The 19,631-nt window shown below is 37.9% G+C and overlaps 1 protein-coding gene across 30 annotated transcripts in view; it reads right to left on the reverse strand.

Annotated features, from left to right (window-relative positions):
* The window catches only part of CAMK2D (calcium/calmodulin dependent protein kinase II delta), a 161,317-nt gene that overhangs the window by 17,260 nt on the left and 124,426 nt on the right, over positions 1-19,631 (reverse strand). For 6 of the 30 annotated variants that reach the window (XM_042796263.1, XM_042796261.1, XM_042796260.1 and 3 more), the window contains 6 exons: positions 16,954-16,991; positions 15,382-15,414; positions 11,054-11,113; positions 9,416-9,457; positions 6,791-6,839; positions 1,240-1,323 (listed from right to left, as the gene is read on the reverse strand). In XM_042796263.1, the coding sequence (XP_042652197.1) occupies positions 1,240-1,323; positions 6,791-6,839; positions 9,416-9,457; positions 11,054-11,113; positions 15,382-15,414; positions 16,954-16,991 (306 nt within the window). The remainder of the gene's footprint in view (positions 1-1,239; positions 1,324-6,790; positions 6,840-9,415; positions 9,458-11,053; positions 11,114-15,381; positions 15,415-16,953; positions 16,992-19,631) is intronic. The other 24 variants (XM_042796289.1, XM_042796267.1, XM_042796274.1 and 21 more) reach the window with 18 other exon arrangements.

Consider the following 19,631-nt stretch of genomic DNA (forward strand, 5'->3'; position numbering starts at 1 on the left):
ATTCAAATCTGCAAACGTTGGGCACATAATAAATATACAATATATATCTAAATAATATATAAATATATAACGTGGATGGAATAAAAGCCTTATGGCATGTCTTAGCTTTGAATGTTATACAGGTCCATGTCTTCCCTATTAATTTCTCTCCTCTTTAAGGTTCTGTGCAGTTTGTGCTGTTGGTAGTTGTAGTTCTAGTTTGATATATAGTAATCTATACATTGATATATGCTATCCTGCTCCTCCCTCGGAATGAAGCTACTCTTTCAACATCACCTGTCAACAGTCATGACTGAAGACAGCCCATCGTCTCAGGGACTGATTCCCCTCTAACCTGCATTAGTTGCACCTACCAAAAATTCCACTGAAACTTAAAATAAGGCTCAGGCCACTTACATACAGCCTGTGTTTCCAATGGCCCATCTGGATTTCACCTTTACTGGTGCAAATGCCCATTCTTAGTACCAGTGCAACCACCCTAACTCACACAGGACACAGGATCAGAATCTGGCATGCCAAACCTACATTCTTATGAAGTCATTCCCCATTTCTACTCACAAGGTCCCTCCACTCTAAAGAATCTCTGAGTTAATTTATAAACAAGAAACGCATCTACCTAGGCCTTTTATATTCTACCAGTATACAAGCTACATGATGCCTTTTTCCTCTCATGTTTAAACTGCTCAAACATAGTCTCCTCACCCTAAAGATGTCTTTTACGGTTAGTTGATCACTGATCATCACACATCTTCTCCTAAGCAAAACATGAAACTTTTCAGCTGTCATGAATCAGTGCTGGAAGCTAACAGCTGTCGCAGCAGCTTTAAGGTTGGTTTATCAATGGTGATGCTAAAGAACGAAACTTGAGGACATACATAAACGTAACAGGTAATTAATCTGGAGATCCTGTTCAGGACCCAAGCAGAGGTGAGAGCCAAGCCTACCTCTAAATTGAAAACTACTGCAAAGATTATCTCTGCAAGATACAACTTTTCGAAATACGTACCTATTTATACTGCTGTTACAGCTGATGATAATATTTTTACAGTTAATAAAGCCTGGCCAAGAAATAAATATCTCAAAAAATATACTCCATACTTTTGTAAGCCCTAAGAAAAGGTCACTCCCAGGTCAGACAGATCACAGCATTGACCGTTTTTGTGCTACTGTCAGATGATGGGGAGGGAAGAGGAGGAGAGACAAAAGAGATCATCTGAGCAGATGAGTCTCTCAACTTACACAGCACAGAGGAAGGAGTGGAGTGGGACAGCTCAGACTCAAGCGAATGACTCTCTGAGTTTGCATTTTTCGTGGACTTGCCCGCTGAATTGATGGAAAGAAACACAACGTATGAACAAACAAAGATGAAGAGGTAGAGTGTGACCAGAATCCTCAGCAGGCACTGGCAGCAGGAGCGGCCGCTGGGGCACGGGAAGGGTGGTGACCAGTGAGATGGAGAAACAATGGAAGAGGAGGAGTGGTGGGTGGAACATAACCTCTCCATGTCACTCTCCTCTGTGAGAGCTGTATGAGGGTCAAGTAGATGTGAAGGAAGAGAAAGAGAAGGCCAAAAGAAAAATAACAATAATTTAATGACAAGCAACAAGAACTTACAAAATCTATGAGCATACAAACAATGTTAATGATGTACTTTTGGGAGGCAGTGTGGGTGCCAAAGAACAGTTGTAAAGGTCGCAGCCGTAAATGACTCTGTTCAGATGCCAGTGCAGATTTATCCCACTATTCAGTATGGAGACAAACAGGGTTTTGAAAAAGCTTTTTAAAAAAATGTTCTTAGAAATTTGAAGGTTTTTCTTCAGGAACATTTGTTCCAAATGGATTAGTTTAAACTGGTTTCTTTGTACTGTTAAATAAAATAAAAACAACAGGTATAAAATGAAATTAATTAGCAAAATATATGCAAATACATGCCTCCCAAATGGTGAATGTTTTGAAGCAATGTACCTTAAAGATGTATTAAGTAGCACACATTAGCCAGAATTTTCCTAATCTCTAAGTGCCCTACAACTCAGCAATTTTTCCCATTGGGAATCATCATTCTTACTAGTTCTTTCATTCATTCATTCCCAAGGGCAAAAAAATACCATGAGAAATCTAGATTTCCTGACCATGACAAATGTAACAACTCAGTTTTGTAAAAGTCCGTGTACATTGCTGGCAAAAATAGCGATGGTATTTGACAGCATCACTGAAGCAAACATCTCACATCAAAGAGATGCAGCCAACGAGTTCCAGTCTCATTACTAAAGGAAGGAGAAATCCCACCGGCAACCCCAGAAGGTGGCATTGCCTACAGTCCAGTTTTCAGCATGCTCTTTCTCTCCACTCCTGTCCTTACACTATCATGCAGGGATGACTATCATGCAGATAAGCCCATGATCAATGGCTAATGTCAGAAATTTATGTTAGCAAGGAACCTGAACTACAGCTTCAAGTAATTTCAGACTCAAATTCTAGAATTAGCTTATTCCTTGAATTCTTAAAGCTCACTATTGTTTACCAAGCACTGTTTCTAGTAAAAGAAATATGTTCCAGTCCTAAAAGGAGTAAATGCATACATAAACAAGACAAAGTTACAGACACTAAGATTTTCAACGAATAACAAATGAAAAGTAAGCCTGTCTTCAAAGTAGAACTGTCTTCAAGTTAAAATACCTGCCTTCAAAAGTGAAAATACGGTGAGATCCTGACATGAGAGGAGAATACTGTATGCATTCCCTCACAGATATGAGGTAAAAATCTGTTCCTTAAGACCCATTTGTGATAACTGATTTAAGACCACTTTTAAAAAATTTTTTTACACTGTTACCTTTCTTAATGAATCGCAACATTTGTAATACTCTGTACAGAGATGCACATGCACACACACTCCCACCGGGCACACAAAACCGCAACTGTGCTGGAGATATTCTATCCCACACAGACTCACGCAATCCACACAACTTTAAAGAGTCAAATCAATAAAAAGTAAGCAAATCACACTTGATGCAGAGCTGAATGTTTTGAATATGTGTTGGATGGTAGTCTGTACAAAGGAAAGAACGTTCTTGTTTGTGTAATCTAGGTGTGATGTGAATACCAGGAGAAGGAACAAAGTGCATAGATTGCACACCTTTGCAAAGAAGAGTCCCTTTCTGTGAGGTGTGGGTCATACTGCAATACTATCAAACATATGCTAATACTCCTTTTCAGTTACAGAGTGGCATTCCCATTTCCCTTCTCCTTTGCAGGAAGGAGAGAGCCTCTTCCCATGTTGTACTCCATGCTGCGATGAAAAGCAACAAGATTTTTAAGGTTCTTTATCACCTAAGGTGGGAAACATTCCTTCTAGATCTCGAATTTGATGATAAACATCATCCTAAGTAAATGCATAAGGACCGAGACAGTCAGTAAGCTGAGAGAATTCTCCCTGCTGCCTCTGAAATCCATTCATCCCTATCAGCATCTTGTCTCCAGATGCAGCCAGTAGCTGTCCCTGACAAGATAACAGCTTTCTCACTGTTGTTCTAGAAAATCTGCATCCACCAGTCAAGTTTGGTGTAGGGGAAAATACCTCTCCTAAGTGCCTTGCTAAAGCACGAAGCTTGAGTTTATAATAGCTGTCAGGGCTGCAGGATTGCCTATTCCCCAAATAATTCCAGAAATCAGACCCTCAGGGTACTGTTAGCTTTAATTTATAATAAAACAATCTGAAAAGCACACCCCAGTGGAAAGACTGTGTGAGAGGAATACTAAAAAGTGAAAACCAAGCAAGCTTGCAAGCAATTAATAACAGGGAGATTATATTTGGTTTTTAAATAAACAGAAGATGAAATCCCTATACACTGGACTAAAATGTGCACCTGGTGTCTGGTGATCAGGGCAGTGGCACTGCCATGTGTTAGGCCACAGACCTGATGCTGAAGCAGCCGCACGGGTGTATGTGGTTATTGGGACCATCCCAGAGGCTGGCAGTTCAAACTGTCACTCTCAGTGGGGAGAACGCATCCCATCTTCCCACCAAAGCAGGTGAAGAGCAATACGACACTACTCTGCCTCCTCTTCCGCAAGCACAGTTGACACCTTTCAGCTCATCCTTCTGCAGGCTCCAGAAAATACACAATGCAACACGCTCTCTGGAGTACGGCCTCAGCTCATCTGAAGTGGCTTATCCACTTTATGCCCTTTGTGTCGCTATTACGTAGCAACAGGTCAGGAACTGTCCTGGTTGGGGCTGGCCTAGAGCTCCCGTTGGTCTGGCAGCGGGAGGAGCTGCAGCCCCCTGAGACCCCAGGGGCTGCCCAGGTCCCAGTGCCCTCACCCGGGTGCGGGGGCGGGGGGAGCACAGCTGGAGGGCTGGGCCCCGATTGGCCGATATTCCATGTCACGTGACACTGTGCTCACTATATAAAGGCAGGAGTGAGCTGGGAGGGGCTCTCACTTCCGGGAGTGGGGCCGTGGGGCCTTTGTGTTGGGGATCGCAGGCCGGGAGCAGGCGGGTGGTGAGCAGCTGTATGGTACATTACCCGTTGGTACTGCTGTCAGTGTATTATTCTGTTACTGTTATTAAACTGTTTCTACCTCCACCCGTGAGTCTCCCTTTGCCCCTCCGATTCCCTCCCCATTCCCAAGTAGGGGGAGGGTGGGCGAGCGGCTGCGTGGCGTTTAGCTGCTGACCAGGCTCAAACCATGACAGGAACCTACAAGTAACAGAAAACTTCACCTGCTAAACATTTTACACCTGCATCTTCAAGCTGCAGCAAAGAGAAGGACACAGCCAGCACCTTGTCCCTCAGACCTGCGATTACCGTAAGATGGTCTTTTCTATTTTGGGAATAAAGTACATCATGGCCATCCAATCTGCTCTTAACTGTGATACTTCAGAATCATACAAAAGAATTAGGGAAAACATTTTCACTGTTGTTTTTCTCAGAATTGTGTTCCTGGGATATAATTCTGTGCGCTAAGCTTCAGACAGCATTTTAGAAAAATCCTACTGTTATAACATCATGTTAAACCATCATGCAGAGGCCCTATAATTAAATGATCCATTTAACGAGGTTAGTTGCTAAACTACACATAATGGTTTGAAGGAAGAAATACAAAGTGTTATGAATAAAGGTAAATTACACTGTATTTTCCTCTGCATCAGCTGCAGATACCTGTAATTGTTCTCCAAGCCATTACTTTGCATTAACTTAAACCCCGCTATTACTAGGTTGTTATTTCAAGTGAGCAGGTACTGGCTGTTAATGCACCCGAGGCTTTGTTCAAGTGGAGGTGAAATGATTCACTGAAACTTTGAGAACAAAGCACCAACATCAGTGACTTAATTAGAGCTAACTGCAGCTCACACAGCACTGTAAGTCACAATTTACAGCTGCATTGCTACTAGCAGTGGATAAAAAAAAAATCTTGTCTCCACCGAGGGAACACCAACTATGCAAAAGTAGAGATAATTATTGCAGTGCAGCAGACTGCAGATATTAACCCGTAGAGCAGCTGAGCTACCGAGCCTTTCCAAAAGCAGTGGGTGAGCAGCAGACAGAAGATGCTGGGCTCTGCCCAGGCTTGCTCTGCTCTCCTGTGCAAGCCCCAGCTAAGCTGCCATGCTGTAAATGCCCGATGAGTCTCATATGCAGCATAATACAAAATCTGCATTTTCAACACTGCGCTCCTTGGACAGCCGCTACCAGCTGACTGTGCTGTCATGTTTACACTATCAATTCATTACCCTGGCAATACTGATATTTTTATCAAACATGCATAGGACTTGTTCTACCAGTCAGAAAGGAAGCACTAGGTATTTTTGATACAATTCTAACTACTTTCTGATTGAATCTCTTCTAAATCCTAAAATGCTCCCATGCTCTTCAGAGGCCAATGAGGCTCTTTAGCAGATTCAAGTCTGTATTTTAGGGCGCAACTTTGCTGATGCACGCTTTTAACAGTGACTTAGGTATTATACTACTTCCAACATAAAGCAAACCCCATACCACAATGGTTCGCTAAGAATTCTCTTTTCTTTTCCATTCTCCACATTTCATCTTTACTATCATCTCTGGCTTGCGTTTCACCTGTATGTATAACACTGTTCTTTGAGGCCAAAACCCAACATTTTCTGTGAACCAGAGATCCATAAACCTAATACTTTTTTTTTTTTTTTAAGACCCCTTTGTTTTAAAACACAATGCTATTAAAGTATGAGTAACATCACAGTATAATATCTAGTAGGGAAAAAATGGAAACAAAACCAATATCTGTGAAGTTACAGAACTAATTTTATAAAAAAATTGTTGATTTTATTTTTTTAAAGAATAAAAGAAGATTAAAATAAGTGTATGGACAGAACAAAAGAGAAACATGAAAAACCACTGGCATCTGAACAGAATAAAAATTAAAATGGTGACTAAAAAGAAAAAAAGCAAACCCAAAACACAAACACATGCTAAAAGTACATAAACAAAGTAAGAGTTACAAAGCACTGACTTACACATTTTTAATCTACTATTATTACTGGAACTAGTATCTTAGTTAATAAGCGGTAACTTTCTACTCTTCATCCCAAAACATCATGGCGAATGGTGTTTTGGGAAATGAAAGATCAAAGGTAAGTCTGAAACATGTCAGAAGTAACACAGAAGAGCATAAAAGTAATTTCTTTTAAACAAGGGAAAATCGTATTCTCTCTTAAGATTCATTACGAGTTTCCGTGCTTAATGACCTAATGAAATGCATTCACATAACTCATTTTATTGTTTCTCCAAATGTTTCAAGCTTAAAGTCATACCTTTCACATCCTCATCTTCGATGGTTGTATTGGAACTCTCTGTTGATTCCTGTTGAGAAGTAAGTATAAGTATAATGTATAAAACAAGCCAAGCCTTATTTGCATGCCTTTGAAAATTACAGTTAGTTACAGATATCATGCAAAGCCTTGAAGCAGGGTGGGATGTAATTCACAAACAAATGGTCACACACTGATTAAGACATTTCCACCTGAAACTGATGTCAAACATTGTCATTCTCTGCAGGAGGGAACATAAATACATTTCCTGCTATCTAATGCTTTTACTTCACAGGAATGTAAACTTTTTTTCTTTAACAACCGAATGCACAAAGTCCATCTGAAATGTTATATGAATTACCTCAGCCAAGTAGGAGAGCTTGCCATTTTAAGCTTAGTGATTAAACCAACTGTGCAAAATAAGTCATTCCATTCCATCATTTAAATACGCAGACTTCTGCATGTTACAATTTACAACTGTTTTTCCGCTCATGGGACTTATGCAATGTATATTAAAACAAAGTATCCCAGTGATTTTAAGGATATTGGATCAGATTCTGTCATTTTTATACTGTTTTTGTGATAAAAGTCTTTTTTGAATGACACGGAGAATTGACAAATATATGATAACAACTTTGACAAACTAAGGTATCTTTGTAGTAGTATTCTTCAAGCAACCACTCATGCTGAGGAATGACTCATCAGACAGTTTATACTTAAGCCACCACACTGTTAAAAAGGCAAGGATACTGTATCTCAGTCTTTCATGAATTACCAGAAACGTTAAATATTACAGGCAAATTCAACAGGGCACTATCAAATCTAACAGGTACACAGTTTTAGAAAGCTGGAAAGTTTTTCAACATTTTTTTTTTTATCTGTATACTTTCTTCAAAAGTAGGATCAATATAATTTCTTTTTTCTAATTCATAGCTCAATAGCAAAAAGGATTAACTGGTCTATTTTTATCTGAGAGATAGAACATAGGACTGGTATTGTATTCAACTCTTAAAAGGATTTTGCAATGAAATAGTGAAAGAAAAATTTGACAGTGCCCTTTATTTACTGTGTCCTCACAAGGCTGAGCTGAAGGAATGTTCAAAACAATTAATGCATTACTCAGACCTTAAAAAAAAAAAAAAACAAAAAAAACCAAACCCAAAATGTATGTCTATCCATAAATAAAACTACATGAATTAGTTCACACACAAACAAAACTGAACAGGTCACCATGCTTTTCCTGAACTGGCTGGCGTTAAGACGCTTCAGTCTACACAGACGTGTCATGCTCTATCACTTAAAATATTAGATAAAGTACTTATAAGTAAACAAAAACCCCACACAAATACAAGTTGTAAACACCATGCACAAGCTCACACGGCAGATGTAGCCTGTAATACTGAAGCATCCACTCCAGTTGCCATACTACAACAATCAGTCTTTCAGACAAATTTAGGAGTAACTCTCCGCATTGAGTGGTTTGCTTGTTTGATGTGACCTTTTGGGACATTGAGTATCTTAATTGCTATGATTACATAATAAAATCAAGTAGATGTAGTCACGCCAATATTTTATCTAGGTTTTCTGGTCTTTAGTGGACTTCAGCGATAGAGATTAGACTACTGTTCAAACACAGGCTGTTTGTTGCCTATGAGTTTAAACTTGGGGAGCTGAAAAAGTAGTAACATGAAAATAAAAGCTCTACGTTTGACAGATGCAAGGTACATAAAGGAATGGGATATACAAGCGTAATACACACCATCAGCACTTTCATACTTGAGAAATGTCTGCATGCGTTATTTTTGCACTCAGATTCAATCCTTCTCATATGAAATTACCACAAGTAGTTAAGACTAGATAAATGAAATGTCAATTCTTTAAGTCAACAATGTAAACAGTGAAATTTTTGTTGAAGAGTAAATTCTTTCCAGGGAACCTAGGAACATGCGTTATATGTAAATGATGGTATTTCCTGGCCCTTTTCAAGTTCATGCATGAAAAAAATAAAACAAAACATGTTTTAGGAATCAGCTGCCAAATGCAAACATCACAATACACAAGAAAAAGAAAAGATCATGAAGAAAACATGTAAAAAAAAATCAAAAGGCCGCTTTGTAATTTTAAATGTTAACATTTTTTTGAAACTGCTCGGTGATGTTATGGAAAAAAACAAAGTCCTGTGCAAAAGACACATCACAACATGGTGTATATGCATGCCAAGAAAAAGTAGATGGGATAAACTGAAATGACATCTTTATCTAAGGCGACAACCGCACATAGAACCCTTCAGTATAATCTCACCACACTCTGAGAACAGCGTTCTTTGGTTTTACTTAGACTGCAGCGTTTTTGGCTGAAACGAGAGACCCCACGCTCCCCCAGCCTGGCTGCCCAGGGTGCTGAACTTGGCCAATTGCTACCGACTCCACCAAGAGCTTTGGAAGCTCAGCCGTCAGCAGGACACACGGAGCAGATGAACACAGATGAAAACAGGCTCAAGAGACACCAGGTGTAACAAATGTAGGAATGAGATCTTCCTTGATAAATTCCTGGAATGGCCCTATCTCACTGTGGAATAGTGGATGAAATGTGTGGAAAAGCAAAATGGAGCTGATTCTTTCTGAATACCTTATTTCCATCAGGGTTGTGGATTACTGTAGTTTGGGGCTCCTGAGCGAGAACAAAATAAAGAGAAAAAGAGTTCCCATTGGTAAATACATTCTCATTAGTGTGAGGGAGTGCAAGAAGAGCCAGCTCACAAATGCCCAACACTGACAAGAGCCAAAACAAACGTTAACTGTTGCCAGAGGGTGAAACTGGATGTCTCGAATACAGATTTCCTCAACAGCAAGCCAGCAAAAAAGACCATCTCACCTAATGCAGAAGCATGCAGAGACCTTATTCATGACGAGTGTGTACAGGGCTTTGAAGCTCTGGAGACCTGCAGAGGCTCTCTTTTGCACAAGGGCATACTAAATGCTCTACGTGTTTTCCTGTCCGAGCCAGGCCAGACAAGAAGGCCAGAAATCATCTCTTCCCTTTCAGCATGTTTGCTTGTATTAGTATTAAGTGATCAAATAAAAATATAGATGAATCAATAAAGATTAAGGATGAGTTAACTACCTCTAAATACTAGCCTGTTTTGGAAGATGCAGATTACTACCAATTGCTGTCCTGACAGAGCAGCATAAAAATAAGCGAGAGAGATCTTTGTGTCATTTTAAAGTGCAATTTCCCCACATCCTTTTCCCTTAAAAAAGGTTAAATAAGCTTTGAAATGGCAGAGAGCCAGCATACCGTCAGCATGGACTATTGTGCATGGCTATGTCTGGGAACAGACTGCCATATACTCATGCATGAAACCTGTTAACTGGTCCTTCGAAATTACGTGGCAATGTATGGTTCAGTGCCAGTTGCACAAAAAAAATTAAAGATGGAAAATCTCTCCCCATGTGTGTGAATTATCCACATTTTCAAAGCTATGTATGCAAGCATACGGGAAACAATACCTGACAAAATCAGGTACTTACACACTGGCATTCATCTTTGTGACCCCTGTCATATATGTATGCCTAAGAAATAGGAGCTACTAATAAAAGCAAGATTGCAATAGAAACATTTGTGAACAGCACTCTGATTAGTAATGTGTTCCTAACAGAGCTTATTAATGAGTAATGCCTGATGCAGATTTAAATGTAAGAGGAACAAGCAAAAATGCTTAGCACTAGATGCCTCTTGATCCCAGTGAAGACTTGCAAAGTCCTGCTGAGTTTTAGGAAATACGGAATGAAAATCTGAATAAGGTCTATTTTATGGTAGCCTAGCAATAATCCTGTTAGCTCTCCTTGATATCAATACTTATACTAAGACAAAGCAGAGAAAATAATAGCTTGCCTTTTTTTTTTTTTTTTTTGGTGCAGAAGTTTAGCATTAAGAAGACGGAAACAGTCATCAGGCAAAGAGCTAAGAGCAACATAAAGCGCATTCTACTCACTTTCTGGCACAGCATGCAAAAGACTCAACTACAGTTACAAATGCTATGACTCCACCGCATCCAGCTTCCATGTAAAATTTTCTATTAATAAACACGCTCTAACGGACTTCCTCACAAAAAAAATAAAGCATAAGTCAAACAAAAAGTTTTTCCAAAACCTGCTTTTAGAAAGCAAACAGAGTAAATGCATGAAAAAGCAAAAAAGAAGGAAGAACAAACAGAAGACAGTCAAAAACTTTGAGATAGCATGAGAAGGAAGATTCCAGGTATACCAGCGCCGGGGTAGGAATATTTTCCTTGGGGCTGGTTACCACGTTCGTTTTGTTGTTTATCTGTAGGTATGCAGAAAATAGAAACAGACAGGCCTTAGAACTCATGGTAGGCACCGTATCTATATCTCACTGTATAGAACATCTATATACAGATATAGATATCAATATATAGATATAGATATGGAAATAAAGAATCACAGAAAGATGAACTTATGAACTTGAAAGAACACTAACAACAGATCCGATAGCTAGCTGCAACTCCTCCCAACATGCTAGCTATGGGTTTTCAGATGCACTACACGAAGGCCTATATAAGGTATAGATGACTTCAGCTGTGACACTTAAAAGAACAGAGCATCTTTAAGTAGCAGCTAATCACATATAAGAAGCATAAAGAATTGTTACGTGTTCGAGGGAAGTCCTAAATAGACCTTGCGATTTCTTGACGTGCCACACTGTTAAATAACTTCACCCAGTTGTTCTAGCTACCTATCGCTACCATAAATAGTATCTGCTTATTCATAGCTCTCCAGAAATCCACAGATTTATTCTGCTGGCTTCTGGGAACAGATCTGAATGACTATAACCGATTCCAGATCTGAGTAAGTACAACTGATGCTAGAAAGAGACTGGTGCCCTTTTAGCTTTTTTGGTGTTATTTACACAAAAATAATTGGCAGCTCTGATTTTTTGCAGTCTTGAGAAACCTGCAGTTACTATGTATCAGTCTTTCAATTTTGGTACTATATCCTGAAAGTGTAAGGTTTCACACTACAGTATACACTATAGTCTTACTCCACAAATCAGTACATACCAGTCAGCATGTTCATTCTTAAGCTTAGCACAGTACTATAACTTTACAAGACTTTAGGGTTTTTACTTATGCAAAAATTTAATTCAAATTTAACTGTTTAGCAGTAAGTTTAAAGGTATTTGATTCTTTAAATCCATTTTTAAGATTCAGCTTTCATAAATCACGTGGTATGAAAATAACAGAAATATTAAAAATAATGTACCAAGCCATTTTTTACATGCACTAAGAAGCAAGATTAAAGTATTGTCAAACTAGTTTGAAATATGTAATTTTTTTCTTTAATAATTAAGAAAAAAATATTACGTACATTTTGGTCATGTCTAATTTTAACAAGAGCAGTCCAAAGCGGCATGCAGAACTGGGGGTATAGATATATACTGTCTGGAAAGACTGTGATCCAAAATAAAAAAAGTTCTACTGAACCTTCTAGTGACAGTACTTAATAACAAATGTGCAAAGCAAAGGAAAAGTCCAAATTTTTTTTGTTAATGGATTTTTGTAAAAATGTATTTAACTTCTTCATTTAAAGAAACAAACTCTAGCAATTTGGGGGTCATAATTTGCTATTTTTTCTTCTAAAAGAAAACCCCTTCTAAACCAATCACAAAATGCTGATATGCTCAGTAACATGTATGAAAAAGCATAAAGAAAGAGGAAGTCCTAGAATAGTGAACCAAACTGAGCTGCATACGAAACATCTGACTTCTGATTTAAACTTCCTGATGACTCTGGAGTCTCAGATGAAGTACTCCACTTCTCAGCATGCAGGCTAACATTTAAGTACTGTCTGTGCTGAGGGATTTCCTAAATTTGAGCCTTCAGAAGTTAGCACCACTGCGGATATTCACCAAAATTCGTGTCCTCCCTCAGCAATTTTTTGAAGAGTATTTTACTTTGGTACAGGTGTGGCAGCTGACTTGCTGATTGCAGGAATTAAGCCTGCAGGTGAATTGAATCTTATTTAGGGTATGTCTAGATTATGAAAATGTCAACAGGATTTGCATTAATTAATTACAGACTGCAAATTTCCTTACCTTAACCAACATTTAACTGGCTTTGAAGAATATAAAGCAGCCTCATTAGTTAATGTCAGGGAACACTGTTTCAACACTAAATGTTATTTAGTAATATTTGTGATAGGAATCACTCTCCAGTATAGAATAATTTTCTTTGATTTAAAATCAAAGTTCACAGTGCTCTACCACAGGAGGATGAGAAACAGTTATTTTTTTAACAATGGTCTTTCTACAGAAATTGTCGTTAAGAGAAAATACGAGTCATTATTGAGTTCCAAGTATTTAGTTTATGCTCCAACTTGGCCTAGTTATTGCCAAATAAATTTCATTTATCTCTTCATAATTACAGCCGTAAGTTGCAGGGGTGTCTGAACTCAAGACAGGGAGAGAATAAATACCTTTCTGCATAAAGTCATTCATGGGGAGACATAAGTATTAGCAAGTATTTTATATAGCATCTAACTGGCTTTGATATTTATGGGTCTGTGAGATGGATAAAACCTGAACTCCTTACTCAGGAAAAACCTTTAAAAAAACCCCAACCACCTCAGTAAATAAAAGTTCTACAGGTGAATTGCGGAATAGTGAGAACACACACAATACTGCTTGATGGCATACTAAATCTTTCAAAACAAGAGAAAAATCACATATTGAGTTGTATAACTACAAGTTCATATTTTTACGACAGTGTAGTCATCAAGAGACTACAAATAAAAAGGCCCTAACAAAAGGCAGATAAACGTAAAGCAAAAACATGAGGAAAGAAATTAAGATTTCACCAGATTTCATACAGTCCCGTTCAGTAGTAGCTTAATACAAAAAATAAAGTGGTATGCCAAACAAATGCTTCTTGTTAAATACATAACGAAAACAGGTTAATCAAATTTCAACTCCAATTTTGCCTGAGTAAGGAGAGCAGGCTTGGGTCCATACTCCCTTGGTGAAAGTCTTATAAAAATAAACCATATCTATTACAGCTACTGCTGAAAACTGCAGGAAATATATTCAAAACTTCTTAGTAAGATATCGAGAATACAGCATTCATTAGTAAAAGCAGAAAGAAATTATGTAATTCAAGATACAGTTGGTAAAACCCTTTGAAACTTCGAGAGAAAAAAAGCAATAAGCAATAAGCCTGTACACTTTCTCTCTCATAGAACATATACATGTGCTTTTATTAATATATGAACACACATGGTGTATTTTGCATATATTTTTAACAGCAAAGGGAAATGAATCCAAAAGGAGCAAGCCAGTTTCATATGAAATGGTTATTCTAAAGTTGAATTGTGCTTAAGGGGTGACCTTCTACTTGTTGCAAAGAAGGAAAACTTTTATACTAACTCATCACTTGTCAAAAGCCACTCTGGTAGGTCTGACAGTAGCGCAGGACAGACACACATAAACGCTCCAAACAGTTGGGCATGACTGTACAATCTTTTTTCAATATATTATAAAAATATTTTAAGAAACAAACCCCGTATCTCGGGACTTTATCTTTCACATGGTACTTCCATAACAAAAAATTTAAAGCACACTTCACATTTGGGATACTAGAAATATGCCCCCACACCTCGGACCTTTCCGGTGACCCTCATTTGGACACTGGTACCACTGATCCCCTGTCACTGATATTCTACGTTCATCCAAAGAACAGGCTATTTACCGATGTAACTACACGGCTGCGCAGACCTGACCAGCAATTTTGCTTTTCAAGGAGAGTTGTACTTCCCAGTGAAAGGGGTGGATGAGGGATATTTGCATTCTCTCTACCGGCAGCAGCAGAAGCTGGATGGGACATCACAGCTGATGATCATGAACATCTCAGAAGTCAGATTCAAAACCGTAATAAACAGGAATAAAGTAAGTCGTTGTGTGGGATCACAGAGGCCAAGCGAACGTACAACTGTAGAGTAGGTTGAGGAGGAAGAAAAGTTATTGAGACTGACTGTCAGTTGGGACATCTTGCGACAAAGCCCTGAGCTGTGCAGGAATTTAGCTGGGAAACTAGTATGGAAAGGCTGTGAAACCTTTTTTTTTTTTTAATTCCTGAGCATTGAGCATGGCATCTTGCTCTGCAGTGGCTCTGTTCAAGCGATACTATTTCACTGTGCAATGTGGTTTGTGTTACATTTTATGATATTAATGCTATTAGCTTTTAAAATAAGGAGGTTTTAAAAATTAATAGAAGGCTGTTATAAGATTACTATTTTGTTACTATTTTTATTTACTAAGGACAGCTTCATTGGCCAATGTTACATCTACTTTCATGTTTTCACATGTCCCCAGGTTAAAAAAAATAAAAAAACTTGCTTGAAAGAACTGCAGAACAATTCACTGTGGATGGCATATAGCAACTGCAGGCTTAAAATTCACAAGGTTGTACTTTAAAGTCTTGCAGCTTCTCACGGTATGTTAACAAAATTAAAAGCAACTGTTTGATTTCTAAGTGTGAACGTTTCACAGGAGGAAAAAAATCTGTCGATAAAGATCCTCACCATCATCTGAACACTCGAACTGGACTTCCTTTTCTGATATGACCAGTCAGAGAGAAAGGAAAAGAAGAAAATGTGACTGGTTGGATTTGAAGTATCAATGCATGGAGTACAGTATATTTCTGTTTTGGCTTTTTTTTTTTTTTCTTTTTTTTTAATTAAGAAAAAGACAGCTTAAGCTGTAGGAAGGGGTGGAAAAATGCTACGAAGTATATAGTATCCCAATTACAGAAATGACAAAAATAGACTTCCCCAGATGTAAATTTACTCCCTTTGCCCCACATGACCATGCAGACAAACAGCAGACACATAAAATGTGTTGAAAACCAAGTATCAAATCCCAACAAGTGTAATTTAGGCAAAATTTTGGCAACAGTTGTATCCAATATTATAATCAAAATTGAGATATAACAAATACCATTGTAGACCTGTAGGAGGAATGATATTTAAAAAGGAAAATCTGGTCAGATAGAGTACATAAAATTTATATATTCCACAATGAAAAAGGGTTTTCCACAGGAATGACAGAATAGTACTCAATGTGTGCTTCTCCATGTAACTAGGATATCTACTACTTGTTAGTGAGAAGCACTGGAATCGTAGTGTACTCACTCAATTTTAAGTCAGTCTCATGATTCTTTTGACAGGAAAACTGTGCATATGTGAGAGAATAGGAACAAATACACCATGAATCTCGTATTTAAGTATAAAATGTTTTGTTAAAGTAAAAAGTTAAGATTAAATAGAAACTTAAAATTCAGGTCAAAGACACCCTTCTGAGTAAAAACAAAGAGCACAGAAGAATATCTTTTGAATTGCATAATGAAAGCTTGAGGCACTTATTTTAGTCTTCAAGAGTCCTCCAAGAAAAGAAATAAAATATTTTTCATTGCTGAGTATTTTTTTTCTGACTGTTTTTCAAAGAATTTATCCAGAACGTTCATTTGTGAAGCATCTCTCCTCCTGCAGGATCTGGTGACATGAGAATAGGAACTCTAAATCATGTATGAAAGCTGCCAAAATGTTCCCTTCTTAGCAAGGTCTATTAGTCAGGATGAGCTGATTTGTTGAAGTAGCAAACCCCTCAAGTTCTGCCAAATATAGCAAGTACATCTGGCAGAATACACTTCATGTAGAGCCAAGCCTACCAGTAAACTTTTGGTCTTCCATGAAATCTAATCAATAGTCAAGGGAAAACACGGAGGCAGTAGAGCTGCAGATAAACACTGATACCTAAAAAGTTAACAGGCCCACTACCAAACCTTTAATTATAAGCTAATTGATAACACTGAGTCATTAATTACACAATCATCCTCCATAAAATAGCAAGAAAAACATTTTCTCCAGTAGTTTTCTATCTTCCACTTCTTAAAATGCTTGTTTTTCAAGTATTTCTTTTATTCCATTTTTTAAGCTTCACCTACTAACTTTAATCACTTGAAATATATGGTAAGAAACATTTCTTAATGAATTCTATAGCAGAAAAAAATAACAATAATCAATTCTAAGAACTGGCAGAAGTTACAGATAGGTGATGACTAATAAAATATACTTTAAAGCATATGTTTAACCTACCTTAACTCCATCCGGCTTTTTCAGTAAACTCTTGGCTGCTGTAAAATGAGACAAATAATTTCAGTGTCAAGTGGTTCCCACTGAGGTCAACCAGCTGCACAGCAAACCCCCACTGCCTCCCAGCTGCAGATACGTTTTCAGCTTTTATTTCCTCCTTTTGTTGCTCTGAGTATAGGAAACTAAATACTGAAGAAACCACAAATACTTAAGATTATCATACAACTCTTTTTCCATTGAATAAAGCTGTAGGTTAACTGCACTCATACAAGGAGAGAGCTCCTTGCGTGCCATAGAGGAAATGGAAGCAGCGTGAGTGTAAAAGCAGCAGCTTTGGATACATCAATTTTTTCAACTGCCATATGTTTACAATTGTTGGTGGGGATAGTTTGGTATGACTACGAAAAAGTACCGTTCTGATGGCAGGGACTTTAACCAGGTTGTTGTAGAGCCTGCTGGTATCTTAATGATGTTATTAATATGACAGTGACAGAAGAGTAACCAGTGTCAGATCAATAAGGTACCTAGAGAGCACAGTGTGATACAATACTATCTATTCCATCTAATGAAAAGTAAACTGGGTTTTAAAAAAGCGCCTCTGCGCAATGGTTCTTTGGGGATTTCCCACCACGACAGCATCAGTCACCTTGCGTGAAAGGTCAAGGAAGTTGCAAATAAGAAAGGAAGAACAATCTGCTAGCAAAGTGCTGTTTTGGAGGAGTGCTTTCTAGGAGTTAATAATAACAAATGGCAGGCTTTGCTTCAACTTCCATTGAAGAAAACCTGTCATTTTCTGAATCATCTTGCACATTGAGCAAATTTCTTCAAGGTGGTGGGGACTACTGGGCAAAACTTCACTTGCCATAACGTTATCCACGTGTTGGGCTTTAAATTCCATCACTTAAAACTGGCACCAAGAGCGGGGCCTAATCATTCCAAATTACTAAATTTGGAGGGCTAATGTGCAAAGAAGCACATGGCAGCTCTGAACCTGAAAACATTTACAGCAGAAACACATGCTGGGTGACCTACTAAATCCAAATGAACTATTCACTAAAGCGTCAGTGCTTCATGACACACTGGCAAAGACCTGAAGAATAATGTATTGCAAAACGAGCCTGGCATGTTTTGTTTTTATTGTTGTTTATGACCCAATCTTCCTATCAGAAAGTGTACCATGGCTTAGGTTGTAAGAAAGTGCTGTTCTATGTACGCTGCTTTGCTTAGAAGCAGGAAGCCTTTTTGAAAGGGAAATGCTGCAGCTAACACTCTGGCATAATCGAAGGGAGACAGTCCCGACACGGAGCTCCCATTATTACCGGCATCTTTCTCTTTAAAATAAACAAACAAAAGAACGCAATTAAACCTTGCAAGCCTAAGGTTGCTGAAACTAGCTGCGGATATTGGAGTTACTGAGTATGTAGTCTAAACTGGAGGTTAATTTTTGTATTTGTGGCTTATTCTCTAGCTACATCTGCATTAAGTGCTCATTTAGCTCTGGTTCAGAGTATAGAAAATGTAAGATATCATCTCGGGAACTGTACAGAAATAACTAACGTCCATTACTGTGTTGTTTACATTAAAAAAACCCTGGAAAGTGAAGCCAGGTTACTGTTTATAATTTCATTACTATATCAGCCCTCCAAATGCAGTTTAATTATGGACATAAGCCAACACTACCATTAAAACTGTCACAAAGCCCATGACTTACAACTAAAACGAACAAAAATAAATTTGACTGTGTTATGCAACAGAACCATTGCATGTATTTATTTACAGAAACATGTAAATTAATATTGCAAATAAAATGGTTTACATATATTTTTGAGATAGGATATATCCTGTTGCCATGTGTGCTAACAGCACGGATGCAACATGGCCTTAGATTTTACACTACCACAAATACTGTGGGCACTCCATTAATCAGAAACTCGTTTAGGGAAAGCGAAGGGGAGGAGCTATTTCTAAAATCTAAGGCCAAAAAACCCAGAAGTTCATTGCTTTCAAAGCCTGTTTTACACCATTAAGACTTAAAAAATATAGAAAACCATAAATTAATTCTTATAGGCTGCTGTTCATAACAAACTAGGTCCTTTTGTTAAATTTGTGCATAAAACTTCTGAGTTCCTTCATTGCTTAACAGACATTACATGTTATATGTAAACAATTAAATGAAAGCCAGTAAAAAATGAGGGCACCAAAAGCAATAACTGCAAGTATTGTGTTTATGGCACTGCCAGCGTGTCCTTTGAAACGTGTCTATGTATATGGATTATTATGCAGTATTTTATGTTATAGAACTTATTCCATACTCAACTGCCTTTGTTGGTTTTGGCTTGGAATGTATTTTTAATAATATTTTGATGCATCTTTCTTTAAGCACAGATACTGCATACAAATCAAGTATTTAAAGAATTTGCAGTAGCAAAGCAATTAGCATATTCTAAATCAAGCCCACAATGAAAGATTTCTTGCAACTACAAGCAACAGCTATAAATAAAACCTAAGGCAGCACTAATACGCCAGAAAGCAGATTGAAAAGGAATGGTGTTGTGACAACATGTAGAAATTAAAGTGATTTAGGACAAACAGCAATTTTGATTTAGAAGAGAAAAAAGATGTTCCTTTCACGTGCTGAGGGTCTTACCTCACAAGAAATATACATTCCACATAAAAGGAAG

Source organism: Tyto alba, unplaced genomic scaffold (assembly GCF_018691265.1).
Source record: "Tyto alba isolate M040663 unplaced genomic scaffold, T.alba_DEE_v4.0 Super-Scaffold_23, whole genome shotgun sequence".
Classification (NCBI taxonomy): domain Eukaryota; kingdom Metazoa; phylum Chordata; class Aves; order Strigiformes; family Tytonidae; genus Tyto; species Tyto alba.